The sequence below is a fragment of the Bombina bombina genome, chromosome 5 (assembly GCF_027579735.1).
Source record: "Bombina bombina isolate aBomBom1 chromosome 5, aBomBom1.pri, whole genome shotgun sequence".
In the NCBI taxonomy this organism is placed as follows: Eukaryota; Metazoa; Chordata; class Amphibia; order Anura; family Bombinatoridae; genus Bombina; species Bombina bombina.
In genome coordinates, this window is record NC_069503.1 from 1,018,238,879 (window position 1) to 1,018,262,133 (window position 23,255).

General features: G+C 37.3%; 1 protein-coding gene across 3 annotated transcripts in view; it reads right to left on the reverse strand.

Annotated features, from left to right (window-relative positions):
- DPYS (dihydropyrimidinase) overlaps positions 1-23,255 on the reverse strand; it is a 268,242-nt gene that overhangs the window by 159,147 nt on the left and 85,840 nt on the right. The window contains exon 1 of one of the 3 annotated variants that reach the window (XM_053715273.1): positions 5,036-5,435. The exons of the other annotated variants lie outside the window; for them this stretch is intronic. Within the exon in view, the coding sequence (XP_053571248.1) occupies positions 5,036-5,293 (258 nt within the window). The 5' untranslated portion in view covers positions 5,294-5,435. Of the gene's footprint in view, positions 1-5,035; positions 5,436-23,255 lie in introns of those variants that run through there. 3 annotated transcript variants of the gene reach the window in all.

Sequence of the window (23,255 nt, forward strand, 5' to 3'; positions counted from 1 at the left end):
ACAAGTCGATTCGTATGAGATTCTTCGAAAATGAGAAGACTGAGCAAGTACCAAGATATCGTCCAAATAAGGAAATACCAAAACCCTGTTCTCTGATTACAGAAAGAAGGGCACAGAGAACCTTTGAAAAAAATTCTTGGAACTGAGGCTAGGCCAAACGGTAGAGCCAAAAAACTGGTAATGCTTGTCTAAAAAGAGAATCTCAGACACTAAAAGTGATCTGGATGAATCGGAATATGCAGATACACATCCTGTAAATCTATTGTAGACATATAATGCCCTTGCTAAACAAAAGGCAGGATAGTCCTACAGTAACCATCTTGAATGTTGGTATCCTAACATAACGATTCAATAATGATAGATCCGGAACTGGTCTGAAGGAATTGACCTTCTTTGGTACAATGAAGAGATAAAATAAAACCCCAGCCCCTGTTCCAGAACTGGAACTGGCATAAATACTCCAGCCAACTCTAGATCTGAAACACATTTCAGCAATGCTGAGCCTTTGCTGTGTTAACTGGGACACGGGAAAGAAAAAAATCTCTTAGCAGGAGGCCTTAACTTGAAGCCAATTCTGTACCTTTCTGAAACAATGTTCTGAAACCAGAGATTGAGAACGGAATTGATCCAAATTTCTTTGAAGAAAACGTAATCTGCCCCATACCAGCTGAGCTGGAATAAGGGCCGCACCTTCATAGGTACTTAGGAGCTGGCTATAGGTTTCTATAAGGCTTGGATATATTCCAAACTGGAAATAGTTTCCAAACTGATACCGCTCCTGAGGATGAAGGATCAGGCTTTTGTTCCTTGTTGTGAGGAAAGGAACGAAAATGATTATTTACCCTGGAAAGAAAGGGAAAGCAAAGTTGACTTAGAAGACATATCAGCATTCCAAGTTTAATCCATAAAGCTTTTCTAGCTAAAATAGCTAGAGACATATACCTGACATCAACTCTAATGATATCAAAAGATGGTATCACCAATAAAATTATTAGCATGTTATAGAATAATAATAATGCTATAAAATTATGATCTGTTACTTGTTGCGCTAAAGCTTCTAACCAAAAAGTTGAAGCTGCAGCAACATCCGCTAAAAATATAGCAGGTCTAAGAAGATTACCTGAACATAAGTAAGCTTTTCTTAGAAAGGATTCAATTTTCCTATCTAAAGGATCCTTAAATGAAGTACTATCTGCCGTAGGAATAGTAGTACATTAGCAGGAGTAGAGACAGCCCCATAACCTTAGGGATTTTTGTCCCAAAAAACTCTAATCTGTCAGATGGCACAGGATATAATTGCTTAAACGTCTAGAAGGAGTAAATAAATTACCCAAATTATTCTATTCCCTGGAAATTACTTCAGAAATAGCATCAGGGAGATAACACTTCTGGAATAACTACAGGAGATTTAAAAACCTTATTTAAACGTTTACATTTAGTATCAAGAGGACCAGAATCCTCTATTTCTAATGCAAATAATACTTCTTTAAGTAAAGAACGAATAAATTCCATCTTGAACAAATACAAAGATTTATCAGCATCAACCTCTGAGACAGAAACCTCTGAACCAGAAGAACCATTATCAGTATCAGAATGATGATGTTCATTTAAAAATTCATCTGAAAAAAGAGAAGTTTTAAAAGACTTTTATGTATACTAGAAGGAGAAATAACAGACATAGCCTTCTTAATGGATTTAAAAAATAAAATCTCTTATGTTATCAGGAACACTCTGAAAATTAGATGTTGACGGAACAGCAACAGGTAATGTAACAGTACTAAAGGAAATTTTATCTGCATTAATAAGTTTGACATGACATGCAATACAAACAACAGCTGGAGAAACAGATACCAAAAGTTTATAGCAGATACACTTAGCTTGGTAGCTCCAGCACTGGGCAGTGATTTTCCTGAAGTATCTTCTGACTCAGTTGCAACGTGGAACATCTTGCAATATGTAAAAGAAAAAAACAACATATAAAGCAAAATTGATCAAATTCCTTAAATGACAGTTTCAGGAATGGGAAAAAAATGCCAGTGAACAAGCTTCTAGCAACCAGAAGCAATAAATAATGTGACTTAAATAATGTGGAGACAAAAGTGACGCCCATATTTTTTAGCGCCAAAAAAGACGCCCACATTATTTGGCGCCTAAATGCTTTTGGCGCCAAAAATGACGCCACATCCGGAACGCCGACATTTTTGACGCAAAAAACGTCAAAAAATGACGCAACTTCCGGCGACACGTATGACGCCGGAAACAGAAATTTTTTTTTGCGCCAAAAAAGTCTGCGCCAAGAATGACGCAATAAAATGAAGCATTTTCTGCCCCCGCAAGCCTAACAGCCCACAGGGAAAAAGTCAAATTTTTTAAGGTAAGAAAAAATGATTGAAACAAATGCATTTATCCCAAATATGAAACTGACTGTCTGAAAAATAAGGAATGTTGAACATTCTGAGTCAAGGCAAATAAATGTTTGAATACATATATTTAGAACTTTATAAACAAAGTGCCCAACCATAGCTTAGAGTGTCACAGAAAATAAGCTTACTTACCCCAGGACACTCATCTACATGTTTGTAGAAAGCCAAACCAGTACTGAAACGAGAATCAGCAGAGGTAATGGTATATATAAGAGTATATCGTCGATCTGAAAAGGGAGGTAAGAGATGAATCTCTACGACCGATAACAGAGAACCTATGAAATAGACCCCGTAGAAGGAGATCACTGCATTCAAATAGGCAATACTCTCCTCACATCCCTCTGACACTGCACGCTGAGAGGAAAACCGGGCTCCAACTTGCTGCGGAGCGCATATCAACGTAGAATCTAGCACAAACTTACTTCACCACCTCCATCGGAGGCAAAGTTTGTAAAACTGAATTGTGGGTGTGGTGAGGGGTGTATTTATAGGCATTTTAAGGTTTGGGAAACTTTGCCCCTCCTGGTAGGAATGTATATCCCATACGTCACTAGCTCATGGACTCTTGCTAATTACATGAAAGAAACTTAATTTTATCTTGGTGTAAATTCTGTATCTTAATCTATTATCTATGATCTATCTAATCTATCTGTCTGTCTGTCTGTCTGTCTATATCTATCTATATTCTATCTTTTCTATCTGTCTGTCTGTCTCTATCTATCTATCTATCTATCTATCTTCTATCTAATCTATCTGTCTGTCTCTTTCTATCTATCTAATCTATTATCTATCTATAATCTATCTAATGTATCTGTCTGTCTGTCTCTATCTTTCTTTCTTTCTTTCTTTCTTTCTATCTATCTATCTATCTTAGCCAAAATGTTGTTAAAGGGACATGAAACATTTTTTCTTCTTTTATATTTCTGATAGAGCATACAATTTTAAAAAAAACTTTTCCATTCGCTTTATTCTCTGGGAATTCTTTGTTGAAGGAGCAGAAATGCAGTACTGGCAGCTAGCTGAACAGATTGGGTGAATCAATGACAAAAGGCATATATGTGCCACCAATCTGCAGATACGTCCCAGCAGTGCATTGCTGCTCTTGAGCCTACCTATGTATATTTTTCAACAAAGGATACCAAAGAACAAAGCACATTAGATAATAGAAGTAAATTGGAAAGTTGTTTAAAATTACTTTTGTATTATAAAAGTTTAGTTTTGACTTTATTGTCCCTTTAATGCCATTTCTAACTCAAGCATTTAAAGGCCTAGACATTCTTAACTGAATCATCACCTATCAATCACTGTGAACATATATGATGTCATAAATTACATCACCATTGACATCATAAATGTCATCATTAACATGTACCAGAGTAAACCTAAGTAAATAATCATGACATTAATGATACCTAAAGCACACAACTTATTTGATTATAATAAGATAATAATCAAATATTTTAAAGTGTCATACAAATACATATATACATAATAAATTAAAATTAGTTTGTTTGTTTGGTTCTCAATCTATTTGTCTGTTGAAAAGCATAAATAAGAATAATATAACCAACCGTAAGAAATAGATTTTCACAGCAACCAAAGCTACAGAATTAGATCCAGTCTAAAAACCATATAAAATATGTTCTCATGCGAACCTCAAACACATTCTAATCGATTTAAATGACACTTTTAAATATCTTAAAACTTACATAACCAATTCCGGAGTTTAAATTGTTTGTAGTGAGTGACAAACTAAACCAAAAGCCAAATTGGCTATTTTGGTCTGTTCTTTGCATTTAAAAACTGAAAAATCAGATGTATAAAGACCCTGTCATTTGGAATAAAAAAAACAGATACATTTTACAGGCTTTAATTAATAACCTTTTATAGTAAATTTTAATTAACCAGTTTTATTTCCATTTGACAAAAAGACTTCATGATAAAGGAAAACTGCAAAAACTTTTTTTTTTTAAATTTGGAAAATTAGAAGTAACATTTTTTTAAAATATGTTTTTGTATTTTTTTATGTAAAAGTTTTATTTTAATTATCAATAACTCTATATATAGAAGGGGACGGTTTGATCCCCGAAACGCCACATTAAATTTGCACCTGTTTTTGAAAAGTCCAGTGAGTGCGGATCTACGTCTTCCTTTATAATACTTCTGTTCCTGACACCCTGGCTGATTATCTTAAAGTGTGAGTGCTTATCCTCCTGCAACATTTGAGATATATATATATATTTATATATATATATATATATATATATATATATATATATATATACCTAAATATTTATATCTGTCAATGTAAGAGAGGGAATAAAGTATACAAGGGGAATACTCTATCAAGGGCTCATAATATCATGTTGGGGCAGTATGTTTCAGGAGTTACTTAAAAAAGTATTTTAGAGAAAGGGGGTTAATGCATGGAACATATTTCCATTTAAAATTTAAGAATGCTTTGTAAAATTCTATTCTGAATACTAATTAAACATACCCTTTGGATAGAAATACAACCAGGCTATATGTTTTTTTTCAGAACCAATTCAATGTTCAAAATGTAATACAACAAAAGATTTGGAAATAGCATTTTACTGGTTATGGATAATTACCTTTGTTCCTTGATAGAAATCGTCAACAGATTGCGATGCCATGAATGGAAATTGGAAGTGGGTGTGGGTATCTATACCTCCAGGGAGGACCAGCTTACCAGTGGCGTCAATCACTTTGATATTTTCAAGTTTAGTAGTACGCAAGTTTTCTCCTATGGCTACTACCAGACCATCTTCAATTAAGACATCAGCAAATATGGAGAAATCATCGTTAACTATTTTACCTCCCTTTATTAAAATTTTGTTCTGTGAAGCCATTATTCAGGTTGGTTTGTAATTCTTTTAGATATATGAACCTTCTCTGCAATTTTAATATTAAAATTAAATCTTAAACTTCTAAAGAAAACCTTAAATGTAATGTATTTGTATTCAGTTAGTTATAGTTGAGTTTCACTGCACTCTTCTGTGAATAAAAGGTTTGAGGGTTTTTATATGAAATGATCTGTTAAAGATTTGCAATGCAGATGACAATAACTCCTCCTTTATAGCTTTAGTCCAAGTAGAACTACAAACAATTTTATTGAAAGCTGTACAAGTAGAAAAAAAAAATATTCATCATTTTTGGATTAAGGTTTATGAATAACAATATTTCAAGTGCCAATTGGCAAGGTTTAGTACAGCCTTGGGTAATAGATTTTGCGCAATCATATTTTTGTTTTGCAGTATAGCTTTTATGAACTTGAGAAAAACAAAAGATATCAATCTAACAGCTAGATTACAAGTTTTGCGGTATGGTGCGGTATGGCTATACCGCTGAAAAATTGGCCATTGCGCGTGGAATGCAGGTCTCCCATTTTACAAGTCGCGGCAGTATAGCTATACCGCAAGCATTTTAGCCTGTAATGCAAGGATCCATTCCGCACTCAAAAATGACGTTTAAGTGCGGGATTTTCCATTGCGCCGTATTACAGGTTGTGCGTTCATGCTAAAATGCTTATGTTATAGCCTATACCAACACAATCCATTCCGCGCTCTGAGACCAGTAGTTATGGATTATGCGAAACAAAAATGTTTCACAAAATTCATAACTAAAATGTTACAAAGTACACTAACACCCATAAACTACCTGTTAACCCCAAACCACCACCCTCCCGCATCGCAAATACTATAATAAACTTATTAAACCCTAATCCGCCGCCCACCCACATCACAACTATTAAATAAACCTATTAACCCCTAATCGGCCACCCACTCACATTGCCAACACTATATAAACCTATTAACCCCTAAACTGCCACCCCTCACATTGCCAACACTATAATAAAGTATTAACCTCTAAACCGCCAGCCCCCCACAACAAAACTAATAAATTAAACATATTAACCTCTAAATCGCCAGCCCCCACATCACAACTAATAAACTAAACCTATTAACCCCTAAACCGCCGGGACCCATATCGCAAAAAAATTAAATTAAACTATTAACCCCTAAACCTAACACCCCCCTAACTTTAAATTAAAATTACAATATATATCTTAAAATAAATAAAAACTTACCTGTGTAATAAAAAAAACTAAGATTAAAGTAAAGTACATGATTAAAAAAACCTAACACTACGAAAAAATAAAAAACCTAATTTACAAATTTAAATAAACCTAACACTACGAAAAAAATTAAAAAAAAATCTAACATTACAAAAAACTGCTTAAATTACAAAAAATTAAAAAAAACACTAAGATTACACAAAATAAAAGACGAAATTATCCAAAATAATAAACATTGCACCTAAACTAATAGCCTTATAAAACAAAAGCCACCCCAAAATAAAAACACCCCCTAATCTAACAATGAACTACCAAAAGGGCCTTTTGTAGGGCATTGCCTTAAGTTAAGCAGCTTTTTTTTTATCTAAAAAATTACAAAGTCCCCCTAACAGTAAACCTCCCCACCCAACCAACCCCCAAAATAAAAAAAACTAAGTCTAAAAAAAAACCTAAGCTACCCATTGCCCCTAAAGGGGCATTTGTATGGGCATTGCCCTTAAAAGGGCATTTAGCTCTTTTCCTGCCCAAAGCCCTAATCTAAAAAAAATAAATAAAAAAAATAAATAAAACAAAAACCTAACACTAACCCCAAGGAAAACTACTCACAGTTCCTTAAGTCCGGACATCCATCTTCATCCAGGCTGCGAGAAGTCTTCATCCAGGAGGCGACATCTACATCCATCATGGGGGGCGTCTTCTATCTTCATCCCGGTGGTGCGGAGCTGTGGAGGCGCAGTGCTGTGGAGGCGCGGAGCATCACTGCTGGCGCAGCGGACATCCAGCGTGGAGGATCCTCTTCATACCATCACCGCCGTACACTGAAGCTTGAATGCAAGGTACCTGTTTAAAAATGGAGTACCTTGCAATTTTTTTTTTTTATGTAATGTTAGATTTGTTTAATTTTTTCGTAGTGTTAGGTTTATTTAATTATGTAATTTAGGATTTTTAATTTGTAGTTTATTTTATTTTATTTGAATAGTTATGTTAGACTAATTTATAGTTTAATCTTATTTTTTTTATTTATTTCACAGTTAAGTTTTTATTTATTTTAAGATAGTTATATTGTAACTTTTTATTTAAAGTTAGGGGGATGTTAGGTTTAGGGGTTGATAGTTTAATTTAATGTTTTGGGATGTGGGTGGCCGGCAGTTTAGGGGTTAATAGGTTTAGTTTATTAGTTGTGATGAGGGGGCTGGCGGTTTAGGGGTTAATACTTTATTTAGTGTCAGCTATGTCGGGGACGGCGGACTAGGGTTATTTAGACTAGAGGTTTATGTTAGGGTGTTAGGTTTTAACGTAATTTTATTTTCCCAATAGACATCAATAGGGTTGTGTTACAACGATTTGCAATTCTGCGATCGCAGGTGTTTTTTTATGACACTTTCTCCCCATTTATGTCTATGGGGCAAAACGTGCACGAGCACGTAAGATCAGGCCTTCAGGTTTTCTGCGGTATGGAGTTTAACGGAATAACGCACCATACCGCACAGCAAGAGAAGGTTTTTCAGTAACTCATAATGGCAGCGCTATGGAAAGTGCGATAATGCTAATTGTTTTGCATTATTTTTGCACCTGGTATAGCACAAAACGTATTTATTTAACGATAGTCAGATAGCTAAACAATACGCAGAAAAGCCATAGATTGATATAGTGACAGTCTACCCTATATTTATTATAGTTAGATATAAAAATTAATTTTGGAGATAGGTTAACTATATAACATTTGTATAGTCATGTATAGCCACATATTTTTCTACAGATAAAGTTATTATTACACAAAAATACAAGCCAACGGAATATGAATTGATCATGGATTACCAATAACCAGTAATAATATAATGCTGTTAAATCCTGATGTTCAAAACCTTAACAGACCGACAAGAAACTGCCTTACTGGCCTTGTCGGCCTTGCAGTCCGTCAGTCTGTAGATAATTTCTAAAAAAGGGCAGTGCCGGTGAGCGGAGATGTCTCTCCCGTAGAAGTCAATGGGAGCGTGACATTACCATCCGTATCGACGGTATCACCGCTCGTCTGCATTTTGCTGCGGCAGGGTGTGTGTGTCCTTTTTGAGGTGGGCCTACAGGGAGCAGACAGTGTGCTCACTACTAAACTAAAAATAGTTTCCATGTGGGCACACTCCAAACATTGCTGGTGGGACCTACGTTTTACTACACCTATGCTAACTACCTCAGGCGATGTAGTCAAACATGGCCACTACCCTTGTCGCAACCTGCAGTTCACTGATTCAAACATATTGCACTGGTGTCGATATGTCCAAATCAAAGTGAAGCCTACTCTCACTAGCACGCCCTGCTAACTCCCCCTGAACAACTTTACCTATGTCACACCTACGCTACACTCCCCCTGACCGCCTACACCTACGTCACCACTAACCTACACCCGCCTGGAATGCCCAGCTAAGTCCTTAATAACACCTACATTTACGTAATGACTAACTTACACTCCCCTGGAATGCCCCAGCTAACTCCCACATACTGCATACTGTCTGAAAAATACATGACTATAATAAAATATAGTAAAAAGTAGAAATCCCCATTACAAACTATAGGAGATATGTCGCTAAAATTATAAACAATGTTTAAATGAAGTGTCTCGGCCGGGATGCGCTAAACCCTGTCTGGCGCATCTTATAAGGGGTGCCTATCGAGCTGGGTGCAAGGGATTAAGTGGCCTTTTTAGTATGTTCAAATGCAATGGCTACAGAGGATAGCACTAGATAGCTTGATGTAACAGACACACTAATTCACAGGACTATTAGTCAAGTATTTGTAACGCAATAAAAAATGTCAAAATTAATACAATAACAAGTATTTCTTATGAAATTATATTTATTTATAATGGTAATCAAAGTATGAATGAGATGAAAAAAGGGACGTCTCCCTTGCAATTTAAAAGCAATTATGCAACATAAAAATGGAAATGTAGGTAAAATCAATGAAAAAAACATAATTTATGTAAGAACTTACCTGATAAATTAATTTCCTTCATATTGGCAAGAGTCCATGAGCTAGTGACGTATGGGATATACAATCCTACCAGGAGGGACAAAGTTTCCCAAACCTCAAAATGCCTATAAATACACCCCTCACCACACCCACAATTCAGAATAGCCAAGTAGTGGGGTGATAAAGAAAGGAGTAAAAAGCATCAACAAAGAAATTTGGAATAATTGTGCTTTATACAAAAAATCATAACCGCCATAAAAAGGGTGGGGCTCATGGACTCTTGCCAATATGAAAGAAATTAATTTATCAGGTAAGTTCTTACATAAATTATGTTTTCTTTCATGTAATTGGCAAGAGTCCATGAGCTAGTGATGTATGGGATATCAAATACCCAAGATGTGGAACTCCACGCAAGAGTCATTAGAGAGGGAGGGATAAAAAATAAACAACAGCCAAATGCTGAAAAAATAATCCACAACCCAAATATAAGTTATTTTTATGAAGAAAAGAAAAACTGAAAATAGCAGAAGAAGAATCAAACTGAAACAGCTGCCTGAAGAACTTTTCTACCAAAAACTGCTTCCGAGGAAGCAAATACAAAAAATCGGAAGAATTTAGTAAATGTATGCAAAGAGGACCAAGTCGCTGCTTTGCAAATCTGATCAACTGAAGCTTCATTCTTAAAAGCCCATGAAGTGGAGACTGATCTAGTTGAATGAGCTGTAATTCTCTGAGGCGGGGCTTGACCCAACTCCAAATAAGCTTGATGAATCAAAAGCTTTAACCAAGATGCCAAGGAAATAGCAGAGGCCTTCTGACCTTTCATAGGACCAGAAAATATAACAAATAGACTAGAAGTCTTGCTGAAATCTTTAGTAGCTTCAACATAATATTTCAAAGCTCTTACCACATCCAAAGAATGTAAGGATCTTTCCAAAAGATTCTTAGGATTAGGACACAAGGAAGGGACAACAATGTCTCTACTGATGTTGTTAGAATTCACAACCTTAGGTAAAAATTCGAATGAAGTCCGCAATACCGCCTTCTCCTGATGAAAAATCAGAAAACATAATTTATGTAAGAACTTACCTGATAAATTCATTTCTTTCATATTAGCAAGAGTCCATGAGCTAGTGACGTATGGGATATACATTCCTACCAGGAGGGGCAAAGTTTCCCAAACCTTAAAATGCCTATAAATACACCCCTCACCACACCCACAATTCAGTTTAACGAATAGCCAAGAAGTGGGGTGATAAGAAAAAAGTGCGAAAGCATATAAAATAAGGAATTGGAATAATTGTGCTTTATACAAAAAAATCATAACCACCACAAAAAAGGGCGGGCCTCATGGACTCTTGCTAATATGAAAGAAATGAATTTATCAGGTAAGTTCTTACATAAATTATGTTTTCTTTCATGTAATTAGCAAGAGTCCATGAGCTAGTGACGTATGGGATAATGACTACCCAAGATGTGGATCTTTCCACACAAGAGTCACTAGAGAGGGAGGGATAAAATAAAGACAGCCAATTCCTGCTGAAAATAATCCACACCCAAAATAAAGTTTAATGAAAAACATAAGCAGAAGATTCAAACTGAAACCGCTGCCTGAAGTACTTTTCTACCAAAAACTGCTTCAGAAGAAGAAAATACATCAAAATGGTAGAATTTGGTAAAAGTATGCAAAAAGGACCAAGTTGCCGCTTTGCAAATCTGATCAACCGAAGCTTCATTCCTAAACGCCCAGGAAGTAGAAACTGACCTAGTAGAATGAGCTGTAATCCTATGAGGCGGAGTCTTACCCGACTCAACATAGGCAAGATGAATTAAAGATTTCAACCAAGATGCCAAAGAAATGGCAGAAGTTTTCTGGCCTTTCTAAAACCGGAAAAGATAACAAATAAACTAGAAGTCTTTCGGAAAGACTTAGTAGCTTCAACATAATATTTCAAAGCTCTAATAACATCCAAAGAATGCAATGATTTCTCCTTAGAATTCTTAGGATTAGGACATAATGAAGGAACCACAATGTCTCTACTAATGTTGTTGGAATTCACAACTTAGGTAAAAATTCAAAAGAAGTTCGCAACACCGCCTTATCCTGATGAAAAATCAGAAAAGGAGACTCACAAGAAAGAGCAGATAATTCAGAAACTCTTCTGGCAGAAGAGATGGCCAAAAGGAACAAAACTTTCCAAGAAAGTAATTTAATATCCAATGAATGCATAGGTTCAAATGGAGGAGCTTGAAGAGCCCCCAGAACCAAATTCAAACTCCAAGGAGGAGAAATTGACTTAATGACAGGCTTTATACGAACCAAAGCTTGTACAAAACAATGAATATCAGGAAGAATAGCAATCTTTCTGTGAAAAAGAACAGAAAGAGCAGAGATTTGACCTTTCAAGGAACTTGCGGACAAACCCTTATCTAAACCATCCTGAAGAAACTGTAATATTCTCGGTATTCTAAAAGAATGCCAAGAAAAATGATGAGAAAAACACCAAGAAATATAAGTCTTCCAGACTCTATAATATATCTCTCTGGATACAGATTTACGAGCCTGTAACATAGTATTAATCACAGAGTCAGAGAAACCTCTTTGACCAAGAATCAAGCGTTCAATCTCCATACCTTTAAATATAAGGATTTCAGATCCTGATGGAAAAGAGGACCTTGAGACAAAAGGTCTGGTCTTAACGGAAGAGTCCACGTTTGGCAAGAGGCCATCCGGACAAGATCCGCATACCAAAACCTGTGAGGCCATGCCGGAGCTACCAGCAGAACAAACGAGCATTCCTTCAGAATCTTGGAGATTACTCTTGGAAGAAGAACTAGAGGCGGAAAGATATAGGCAGGATGATACTTCCAAGGAAGTGATAATGCATCCACTGCCTCCGCCTGAGGATCCCGGGATCTGGACAGATACCTGGGAAGTTTCTTGTTTAGATGAGAAGCCATCAGATCTATTTCTGGAAGTTCCCACATTTGAACAATCTGAAGAAATACCTCTGGGTGAAGAGACCATTCGCCCGGATGCAACGTTTGGCGACTGAGATAATCCGCTTTCCAATTGTCCATACCTGGGATATGAACCGCAGAGATTAGACAGGAGCTGGATTCCGCCCAAACCAAAATTCGAGATACTTCTTTCATAGCCAGAGGACTGTGAGTCCCTCCTTGATGATTGATGTATGCCACAGTTGTGACATTGTCTATCTGAAAACAAATGAACAACTCTCTCTTCAGAAGAGGCCAAGACTGAAGAGCTCTGAAAAATTGCACGGAGTTCCAAAATATTGATCGGAAATCTCACCTCCTGAGATTCCCAAACCCCTTGTGCCGTCAGATACCCCCACACAGCTCCCCAACCTGTAAGACTTGCATCTGTTGAGATTATAGTCCAGGTCGGAAGAACAAAGAAGCCCCCTGAACTAAACGATGGTGATCTGTCCACCATGTCAGAGAGTGTCGTAAAATTGGTTTAAAGATATTAATTGAGATATCTTTGAGCAATCCCTGCACCATTGGTTCAGCATACAGAGCTGAAGAGGTCACATGTGAAAACGAGCAAAGGAGATCGCATCTGATGCGGCAGTCCTAAGACCCAACATTTCCATGCATAAGGCTACCAAAGGGAATGATTATGACTGAAGGTTTTGACAAGCTGATATCAATGTTAAACTTCTCTTGTCTGACAAGAACAGAGTCATAGACACTGAATTTATCTAGAAACCTAAAAAGGTTACCCTTGTCTGAGGAATCAATGAACTGATTGGTAAATTGATCCTCCAACCATGAACTTGAAGAAACAACACAAGTCGATTCGTATGAGATTCTTCGAAAAAGAGAAGACTGAGCAAGTACCAAGATATCGTCCAAATAAGGAAATACCAAAAACATAATTTATGTAAGAACTTACCTGATAAATTCATTTCTTTCATATTAGCAAGAGTCCATGAGCTAGTGACGTATGGGATATACATTCCTACCAGGAGGGGCAAAGTTTCCCAAACCTTAAAATGCCTATAAATACACCCCTCACCACACCCACAATTCAGTTTAACGAATAGCCAAGAAGTGGGGTGATAAGAAAAAAGTGCGAAAGCATATAAAATAAGGAATTGGAATAATTGTGCTTTATACAAAAAAATCATAACCACCACAAAAAAAGGGCGGGCCTCATGGACTCTTGCTAATATGAAAGAAATGAATTTATCAGGTAAGTTCTTACATAAATTATGTTTTCTTTCATGTAATTAGCAAGAGTCCATGAGCTAGTGACGTATGGGATAATGACTACCCAAGATGTGGATCTTTCCACACAAGAGTCACTAGAGAGGGAGGGATAAAATAAAGACAGCCAATTCCTGCTGAAAATAATCCACACCCAAAATAAAGTTTAATGAAAAACATAAGCAGAAGATTCAAACTGAAACCGCTGCCTGAAGTACTTTTCTACCAAAAACTGCTTCAGAAGAAGAAAATACAACAAAATGGTAGAATTTGGTAAAAGTATGCAAAGAGGACCAAGTTGCCGCTTTGCAAATCTGATCAACCGAAGCTTCATTCCTAAACGCCCAGGAAGTAGAAACTGACCTAGTAGAATGAGCTGTAATCCTATGAGGCGGAGTCTTACCCGACTCAACATAGGCAAGATGAATTAAAGATTTCAACCAAGATGCCAAAGAAATGGCAGAAGTTTTCTGGCCTTTCTAAAACCGGAAAAGATAACAAATAAACTAGAAGTCTTTCGGAAAGACTTAGTAGCTTCAACATAATATTTCAAAGCTCTAATAACATCCAAAGAATGCAATGATTTCTCCTTAGAATTCTTAGGATTAAGACATAATGAAGGAACCACAATGTCTCTACTAATGTTGTTGGAATTCACAACTTAGGTAAAAATTCAAAAGAAGTTCGCAACACCGCCTTATCCTGATGAAAAATCAGAAAAGGAGACTCACAAGAAAGAGCAGATAATTCAGAAACTCTTCTGGCAGAAGAGATGGCCAAAAGGAACAAAACTTTCCAAGAAAGTAATTTAATATCCAATGAATGCATAGGTTCAAATGGAGGAGCTTGAAGAGCCCCCAGAACCAAATTCAAACTCCAAGGAGGAGAAATTGACTTAATGACAGGCTTTATACGAACCAAAGCTTGTACAAAACAATGAATATCAGGAAGAATAGCAATCTTTCTGTGAAAAAGAACAGAAAGAGCATAGATTTGACCTTTCAAGGAACTGAAGAAACTGTAATATTCTCGGTATTCTAAAAGAATGCCAAGAAAAATGATGAGAAAGACACCAAGAAATATAAGTCTTCCAGACTCTATAATATATCTCTCTGGATACAGATTTCCGAGCCTGTAACATAGTATTAATCACAGAGTCAGAGAAACCTCTTTGACCAAGAATCAAGCGTTCAATCTCCATACCTTTAAATTTAAGGATTTCAGATCCTGATGGAAAAAAGGACCTTGAGACAAAAGGTCTGGTCTTAACGGAAGAGTCCACGGTTGGCAAGAGGCCATCCGGACAAGATCCGCATACCAAAACCTGTGAGGCCATGCCGGAGCTACCAGCAGAACAAACGAGCATTCCTTCAGAATCTTGGAGATTACTCTTGGAAGAAGAACTAGAGGCGGAAAGATATAGGCAGGATGATACTTCCAAGGAAGTGATAATGCATCCACTGCCTCCGCCTGAGGATCCTGGGATCTGGACAGATACCTGGGAAGTTTCTTGTTTAGATGAGAAGCCATCAGATCTATTTCTGGAAGTTCCCACATTTGAACAATCTGAAGAAATACCTCTGGGTGAAGAGACCATTCGCCCGGATGCAACGTTTGGCGACTGAGATAATCCGCTTTCCAATTGTCCATACCTGGGATATGAACCGCAGAGATTAGACAGGAGCTGGATTCCGCCCAAACCAAAATTCGAGATACTTCTTTCATAGCCAGAGGACTGTGAGTCCCTCCTTGATGATTGATGTATGCCACAGTTGTGACATTGTCTATCTGAAAACAAATGAACAACTCTCTCTTCAGAAGAGGCCAAGACTGAAGAGCTCTGAAAATTGCACGGAGTTCCAAAATATTGATCGGAAATCTCACCTCCTGAGATTCCCAAACCCCTTGTGCCGTCAGATACCCCCACACAGCTCCCCAACCTGTAAGACTTGCATCTGTTGAGATTATAGTCCAGGTCGGAAGAACAAAGAAGCCCCCTGAACTAAACGATGGTGATCTGTCCACCATGTCAGAGAGTGTTGTAAAATCGGTTTAAAGATATTAATTGAGATATCTTTGAGTAATCCCTGCACCATTGGTTCAGCATACAGAGCTGAAGAGGTCGCATGTGAAAACGAGCAAAGGAGATCGCATCTGATGCGGCAGTCCTAAGACCCAACATTTCCATGCATAAGGCTACCAAAGGGAATGATTGTGACTGAAGGTTTTGACAAGCTGATATCAATGTTAAACTTCTCTTGTCTGACAAGGACAGAGTCATAGACACTGAATTTATCTAGAAACCTAAAAAGGTTACCCTTGTCTGAGGAATCAATGAACTGAATGGTAAATTGATCCTCCAACCATGAACTTGAAGAAACAACACAAGTCGATTCGTATGAGATTCTTCGAAAATGAGAAGACTGAGCAAGTACCAAGATATCGTCCAAATAAGGAAATACCAAAACCCTATTCTCTGATTACAGAAAGAAGGGCACCAAGAACCTTTGAAAAAAATTCTTGGAACTGAGGCTAAGCCAAACGGTAGAGCCACAAAACTGGTAATGCTTGTCTAAAAAGAGAATCTCAGACACTAAAAGTGATCTGGATGAATCGGAATATGCAGATACACATCCTGTAAATCTATTGTAGACATATAATGCCCTTGCTAAACAAAAGGCAGGATAGTCCTACAGTAACCATCTTGAATGTTGGTATCCTAACATAACGATTCAATAATGATAGATCCGGAACTGGTCTGAAGGAATTGACCTTCTTTGGTACAATGAAGAGATAAAATAAAACCCCAGCCCCTGTTCCAGAACTGGAACTGGCATAAATACTCCAGCCAACTCTAGATCTGAAACACATTTCAGAAATGCTGAGCCTTTGCTGTGTTAACTGGGACACGGGAAAGAAAAGAATCTCTTAGCAGGAGGCCTTAACTTGAAGCCAATTCTGTACCTTTCTGAAACAATGTTTCTGAAACCAGAGATTAAGAACGGAATTGATCCAAATTTCTTTGAAGAAAACGTAATCTGCCCCATACCAGCTGAGCTGGAATAAGGGCCGCACCTTCATAGGTACTTAGGAGCTGGCTATAGGTTTCTATAAGGCTTGGATATATTCCAAACTGGAAATAGTTTCCAAACTGATACCGCTCCTGAGGATGAAGGATCAGGCTTTTGTTCCTTGTGAGGAAAGGAACGAAAAATGATTATTTACCCTGGAAAGAAAGGGAAAGCAAAGTTGACTTAGAAGACATGTCAGCATTCCAAGTTTAATCCATAAAGCTTTTCTAGCTAAAATAGCTAGAGACATATACCTGACATCAACTCTAATGATATCAAAAGATGGTATCACCAATAAAATTATTAGCATGTTATAGAATAATAATAATGCTATAAAATTATGATCTGTTACTTGTTGCACTAAAGCTTCTAACCAAAAAGTTGAAGCTGCAGCAACATCCACTAAAAATATAGCAGGTCTAAGAAGATTACCTGAACATAAGTAAGCTTTTCTTAGAAAGGATTCAATTTTCCTATCTAAAGGATCCTTAAATGAAGTACTATCTGCCGTAGGAATAGTAGTACATTAGCAGGAGTAGAGACAGCCCCATAACCTTAGGGATTTTTGTCCCAAAAAACTCTAATCTGTCAGATGGCACAGGATATAATTTGCTTAAACGTCTAGAAGGAGTAAATAAATTACCCAAATTATTCCATTCCCTGGAAATTACTTCAGAAATAGCATCAGGGAGATAAAACACTTCTGGAATAACTACAGGAGATTTAAAAACCTTATTTAAACGTTTACATTTAGTATCAAGAGGACCAGAATCCTCTATTTCTAATGCAAATAACACTTCTTTAAGTAAAGAACGAATAAATTCCATCTTGAACAAATACAAAGATTTATCAGCATCAACCTCTGAGACAGAAACCTCTGAACCAGAAGAACCATTATCAGTATCAGAATGATGATGTTCATTTAAAAATTCATCTGAAAAAAGAGAAGTTTTAAAAGACTTTTATGTATACTAGAAGGAGAAATAACAGACATAGCCTTCTTAATGGATTTAAAAAATAAAATCTCTTATGTTATCAGGAACACTCTGAAAATTAGATGTTGACGGAACAGCAACAGGTAATGTAACAGTACTAAAGGAAATTTTATCTGCATTAATAAGTTTGACATGACATGCAATACAAATAACAGCTGGAGAAACAGATACCAAAAAGTTTATAGCAGATACACTTAGCTTGGTAGCTCCAGCACTGTGCAGTGATTTTCCTGAAGTATCTTCTGACTCAGTTGCAACGTGGAACATCTTGCAATATGTAAAAGAAAAAAACAACATATAAAGCAAAATTGATCAAATTCCTTAAATGACAGTTTCAGGAATGGGAAAAAAATGCCAAAGAACATGCTTCTAGCAACCAGAAGCAATAAAAAATGAGACTTAAATAATGTGGAGACAAAAGTGACGCCCATAATTTTTTCGCGCCAAATAAGACGCCCACATTATTTGGCGCCTAAATGTTTTTTGGCGCCAAAAATGACGCCACATCCGGAACGCCGACATTTTTGGCGCAAAATCACGTCAAAGAATGACGCAACTTCCGGCGACACGTATGACGCCGGAAACGGAAATAGAATTTTTGCGCCAAAAAAGTCTGCGCCAAGAATGACGCAATAAAATGAAGCATTTTCAGCCCCCGCGAGCCTAACAGCCCACAGGGAAAAAGTCAAATTTTAAGGTAAAAAATGTTAAATTAAAATGCATTATCCCAAATATGAAACTGACTGTCTGAAAAATAAGGAAAGTTGAACATTCTGAGTCAAGGCAAATAAATGTTTGAAAACATATATTTAGAACTTTATAAACAAAGTGCCCAACCATAGCTAGGAGTGTCACAGAAAATAAGACTTACTTACCCCAGGACACTCATCTACATATAGCAGATAGCCAAACCAGTACTGAAACGAGAATCAGCAGAGGTAATGGTATATATAAGAGTATATCGTCGATCTGAAAAGGGAGGTAAGAGATGAATCTCTACGACCGATAACAGAGAACCTATGAAATAGACCCCTTAGAAGGAGATCACTGCATTCAAATAGGCAATACTCTCCTCACATCCCTCTGACATTCACTGCACGCTGAGAGGAAAACCGGGCTCCAACTTGCTGCGGAGCGCATATCAACGTAGAATCTAGCACAAACTTACTTCACCACCTCCATCGGAGGCAAAGTTTGTAAAAACTGAATTGTGGGTGTGGTGAGGGGTGTATTTATAGGCATTTTAAGGTTTGGGAAACTTTGCCCCTCCTGGTAGGAATGTATATCCCATACGTCACTAGCTCATGGACTCTTGCTAATTACATGAAAGAAACCCTATTCTCTGATTACAGAAAGAAGGGCACCGAGAACCTTTGAAAAAAATTCTTGGAACTGAGGCTAGGCCAAACGGTAGAGCCACAAAACTGGTAATGCTTGTCTAAAAAGAGAATCTCAGACACTAAAAGTGATCTGGATGAATCGGAATATGCAGATACACATCCTGTAAATCTATTGTAGACATATAATGCCCTTGCTAAACAAAAGGCAGGATAGTCCTACAGTAAACATCTTGAATGTTGGTATCCTAACATAACGATTCAATATTGATAGATCCGGAACTGGTCTGAAGGAATTGACCTTCTTTGGTACAATGAAGAGATAAAATAAAACCCCAGCCCCTGTTCCAGAACTGGAACTGGCATAAATACTCCAGCCAACTCTAGATCTGAGACACATTTCAGAAATGCTGAGCCTTTGCTATGTTAACTGGGACACGAGAAAGAAAAGAATCTCTTAGCAGGAGGCCTTAACTAGAAGCCAATTCTGTACCTTTCTGAAACAATGTTTCTGAAACCAGAGATTAAGAACGGAATTGATCCAAATTTCTTTGAAGAAAACGTAATCTGCCCCATACCAGCTGAGCTAGAATAAGGGCCGCACCTTCATAGGTACTTAGGAGCTGGCTATAGGTTTCTATAAGGCTTGGATATATTCCAAACTGGAAATAGTTTCCAAACTGATACCGCTCCTGAGGATGAAGGATCAGGCTTTTGTTCCTTGTTGTGAGGAAAGGAACGAAAATGATTATTTACCCTGGAAAGAAAGGGAAAGCAAAGTTGACTTAGAAGACATGTCAGCATTCCAAGTTTAATCCATAAAGCTTTTCTAGCTAAAATAGCTAGAGACATATACCTGACATCAACTCTAATGATATCAAAAGATGGTATCACCAATAAAATTATTAGCATGTTATAGAATAATAATAATGCTATAAAATTATGATCTGTTACTTGTTGCGCTAAAGCTTCTAACCAAAAAGTTGAAGCTGCAGCAACATCCGCTAAAAATATAGCAGGTCTAAGAAGATTACCTGAACATAAGTAAGCTTTTCTTAGAAAGGATTCAATTTTCCTATCTAAAGGATCCTTAAATGAAGTACTATCTGCCGTAGGAATAGTAGTACATTAGCAGGAGTAGAGACAGCCCCATAACCTTAGGGATTTTTGTCCCAAAAAACTCTAATCTGTCAGATGGCACAGGATATAATTTGCTTAAACGTCTAGAAGGAGTAAATAAATTACCCAAATTATTCCATTCCCTGGAAATTAATTCAGAAATAGCATCAGGGAGATAAAACACTTCTGGAATAACTACAGGAGATTTAAAAACCTTATTTAAACGTTTACATTTAGTATCAAGAGGACCAGAATCCTCTATTTCTAATGCAAATAACACTTCTTTAAGTAAAGAACGAATAAATTCCATCTTGAACAAATACAAAGATTTATCAGCATCAACCTCTGAGACAGAAACCTCTGAACCAGAAGAACCATTATCAGTATCAGAATGATGATGTTCATTTAAAAATTCATCTGAAAAAAGAGAAGTTTTAAAAGACTTTTATGTATACTAGAAGGAGAAATAACAGACATAGCCTTCTTAATGGATTTAAAAAATAAAATCTCTTATGTTATCAGGAACACTTTTAAAATTAGATGTTGACGGAACAGCAACAGGTAATGTAACAGTACTAAAGGAAATTTTATCTGCATTAATAAGTTTGACATGACATGCAATACAAATAACAGCTGGAGAAACAGATACCAAAAGTTTATAGCAGATACACTTAGCTTGGTAGCTCCAGCACTGTGCAGTGATTTTCCTGAAGTATCTTCTGACTCAGTTGCAACGTGGAACATCTTGCAATATGTAAAAGAAAAAAACAACATATAAAGCAAAATTGATCAAATTCCTTAAATGACAGTTTCAGGAATGGGAAAAAAATGCCAGTGAACAAGCTTCTAGCAACCAGAAGCAATAAATAATGAGACTTAAATAATGTGGAGACAAAAATGACGCCCATATTTTTTAGCGCCAAAAAAGACGCCCACATTATTTGGCGCCTAAATGCTTTTGGCGCCAAAAATGACGCCACATCCGGAACGCCGACATTTTTGACGCAAAAAAACGTCAAAAAATGACGCAACTTCCGGCGACACGTATGACGCCGGAAACAGAAAAAAAATTTTTGCGCCAGAAAAGTCTGCGCCAAGAATGACGCAATAAAATGAAGCATTTTCTGCCCCCGCGAGCCTAACAGCCCACAGGGAAAAAGTCAAATTTTTTAAGGTAAGAAAAAATGATTGAAACAAATGCATTTATCCCAAATATGAAACTGACTGTCTGAAAAATAAGGAATGTTGAACATTCTGAGTCAAGGCAAATAAATGTTTGAATACATATATTTAGAACTTTAAAAATAAAGTGCCCAACCATAGCTTAGAGTGTAACAGAAAATAAGATTTACTTACCCCAGGACACTCATCTACATGTTTGTAGAAAGCCAAACCAGTACTGAAACGAGAATCAGCAGAGGTAATGGTATATATAAGAGTATATCGTCGATCTGAAAAGGGAGGTAAGAGATGAATCTCTACGACCGATAACAGAGAACCTATGAAATAGACCCCGTAGAAGGAGATCACTGCATTCAAATAGGCAATACTCTCCTCACATCCCTCTGACATTCACTGCACGCTGAGAGGAAAACCGGGCTCCAACTTGCTGCGGAGCGCATATCAACGTAGAATCTAGCACAAACTTACTTCACCACCTCCATCGGAGGCAAAGTTTGTAAAACTGAATTGTGGGTGTGGTGAGGAGTGTATTTATAGGCATTTTAAGGTTTGGGAAACTTTGCCCCTCCTGGTAGGAATGTATATCCCATACGTCACTAGCTCATGGACTCTTGCTAATATGAAAGAAAAGGAGATTCACAAGAAAGAGCAGATAGCTCAGACACTCTTCTAGCAGAAGAGATGGCCAAAAGAAACAACACTTTCCAAGAAAGAAGTTTAATGTCCAAACAATGCATAGGCTCAAACGGAGAAGCCTGTAACGCCTTCAAAACCAAATTAAGACTCAAAGGAGGAGAAATTGATTTAATGACGGCTTAATACGAACTAAAGCCTGTACAAAATGGTGAATATCAGGAAGTTTAGCAATCTTTCTGGGAAATAAAACAGAAAGAGCAGAGATTTGTCCCTTCAAGGAACTTGCAGACAAACCCCTATCCAAACCATCCTGGAGAAACTGTAAAATTCTAGGAATTCTAAAAGAATGCCAAGAGAATTTATGAGAAGAACACCATGAAATGTAAATCTTCCAAACTCGATAATAAATCTTCCTAGAGACAGATTTACGAGCTTGTAACATAGTATTAATTACTAAGTTAGAGAAACCTCTATGACTTAATACTAAGCGTTCAATTTCCATACCTTCAAATTTAATGATTTGAGATCCTGATGGAAAAACGGACCTTGAGACAGTAGGTCCGGCCTTCACGGAAGTGGCCAAGGTTGGCAACTGGACATCCGAACAAGATCCGCATACCAAAACCTGTGGAGCCACCAGCAACACAAACAATTGTTCCATGATGATCTTGGAGATCACTCTTGCAAGAAGAACTAGAGGCAGGAAGATATAAGCAGGTTGATAACACCAAGGAAATGTTAGCGCATCCACTGCTTCCGCCTGAGAATCCCTGGACCTAGACAGGTATCTGGGAAGTTTCTTGTTTAGATGAGAGGCCATCAGATCTATTTCTGGAAGACCCCACATCTGAACAATCTGAGAAAACACATCTGGATGGAGAGACCACTCCCCTGGATGTAAAGTCTGACGGCTGAGATAATCCACCTCCCAATTGTCTACACCTGGGATATGAACCGCAGAAATTAGACAAGAGCTGGATTCTGCCCAAACAAGTATCCGAGATACTTCTTTCATAGCTAGGGGACTGTGAGTCCCACCCTGATGATTGACATATGCCACCGTTGTGATATTGTCTGTCTGAAATCAAATGAACGGTTCTCTTTTCAACAGAGGCCAAAACTGAAGAGCTCTGAGAATTGCACGGAGTTCTAAAATATTGATTGGTAATCTCGCCTCTTGAGATTTCCAAACT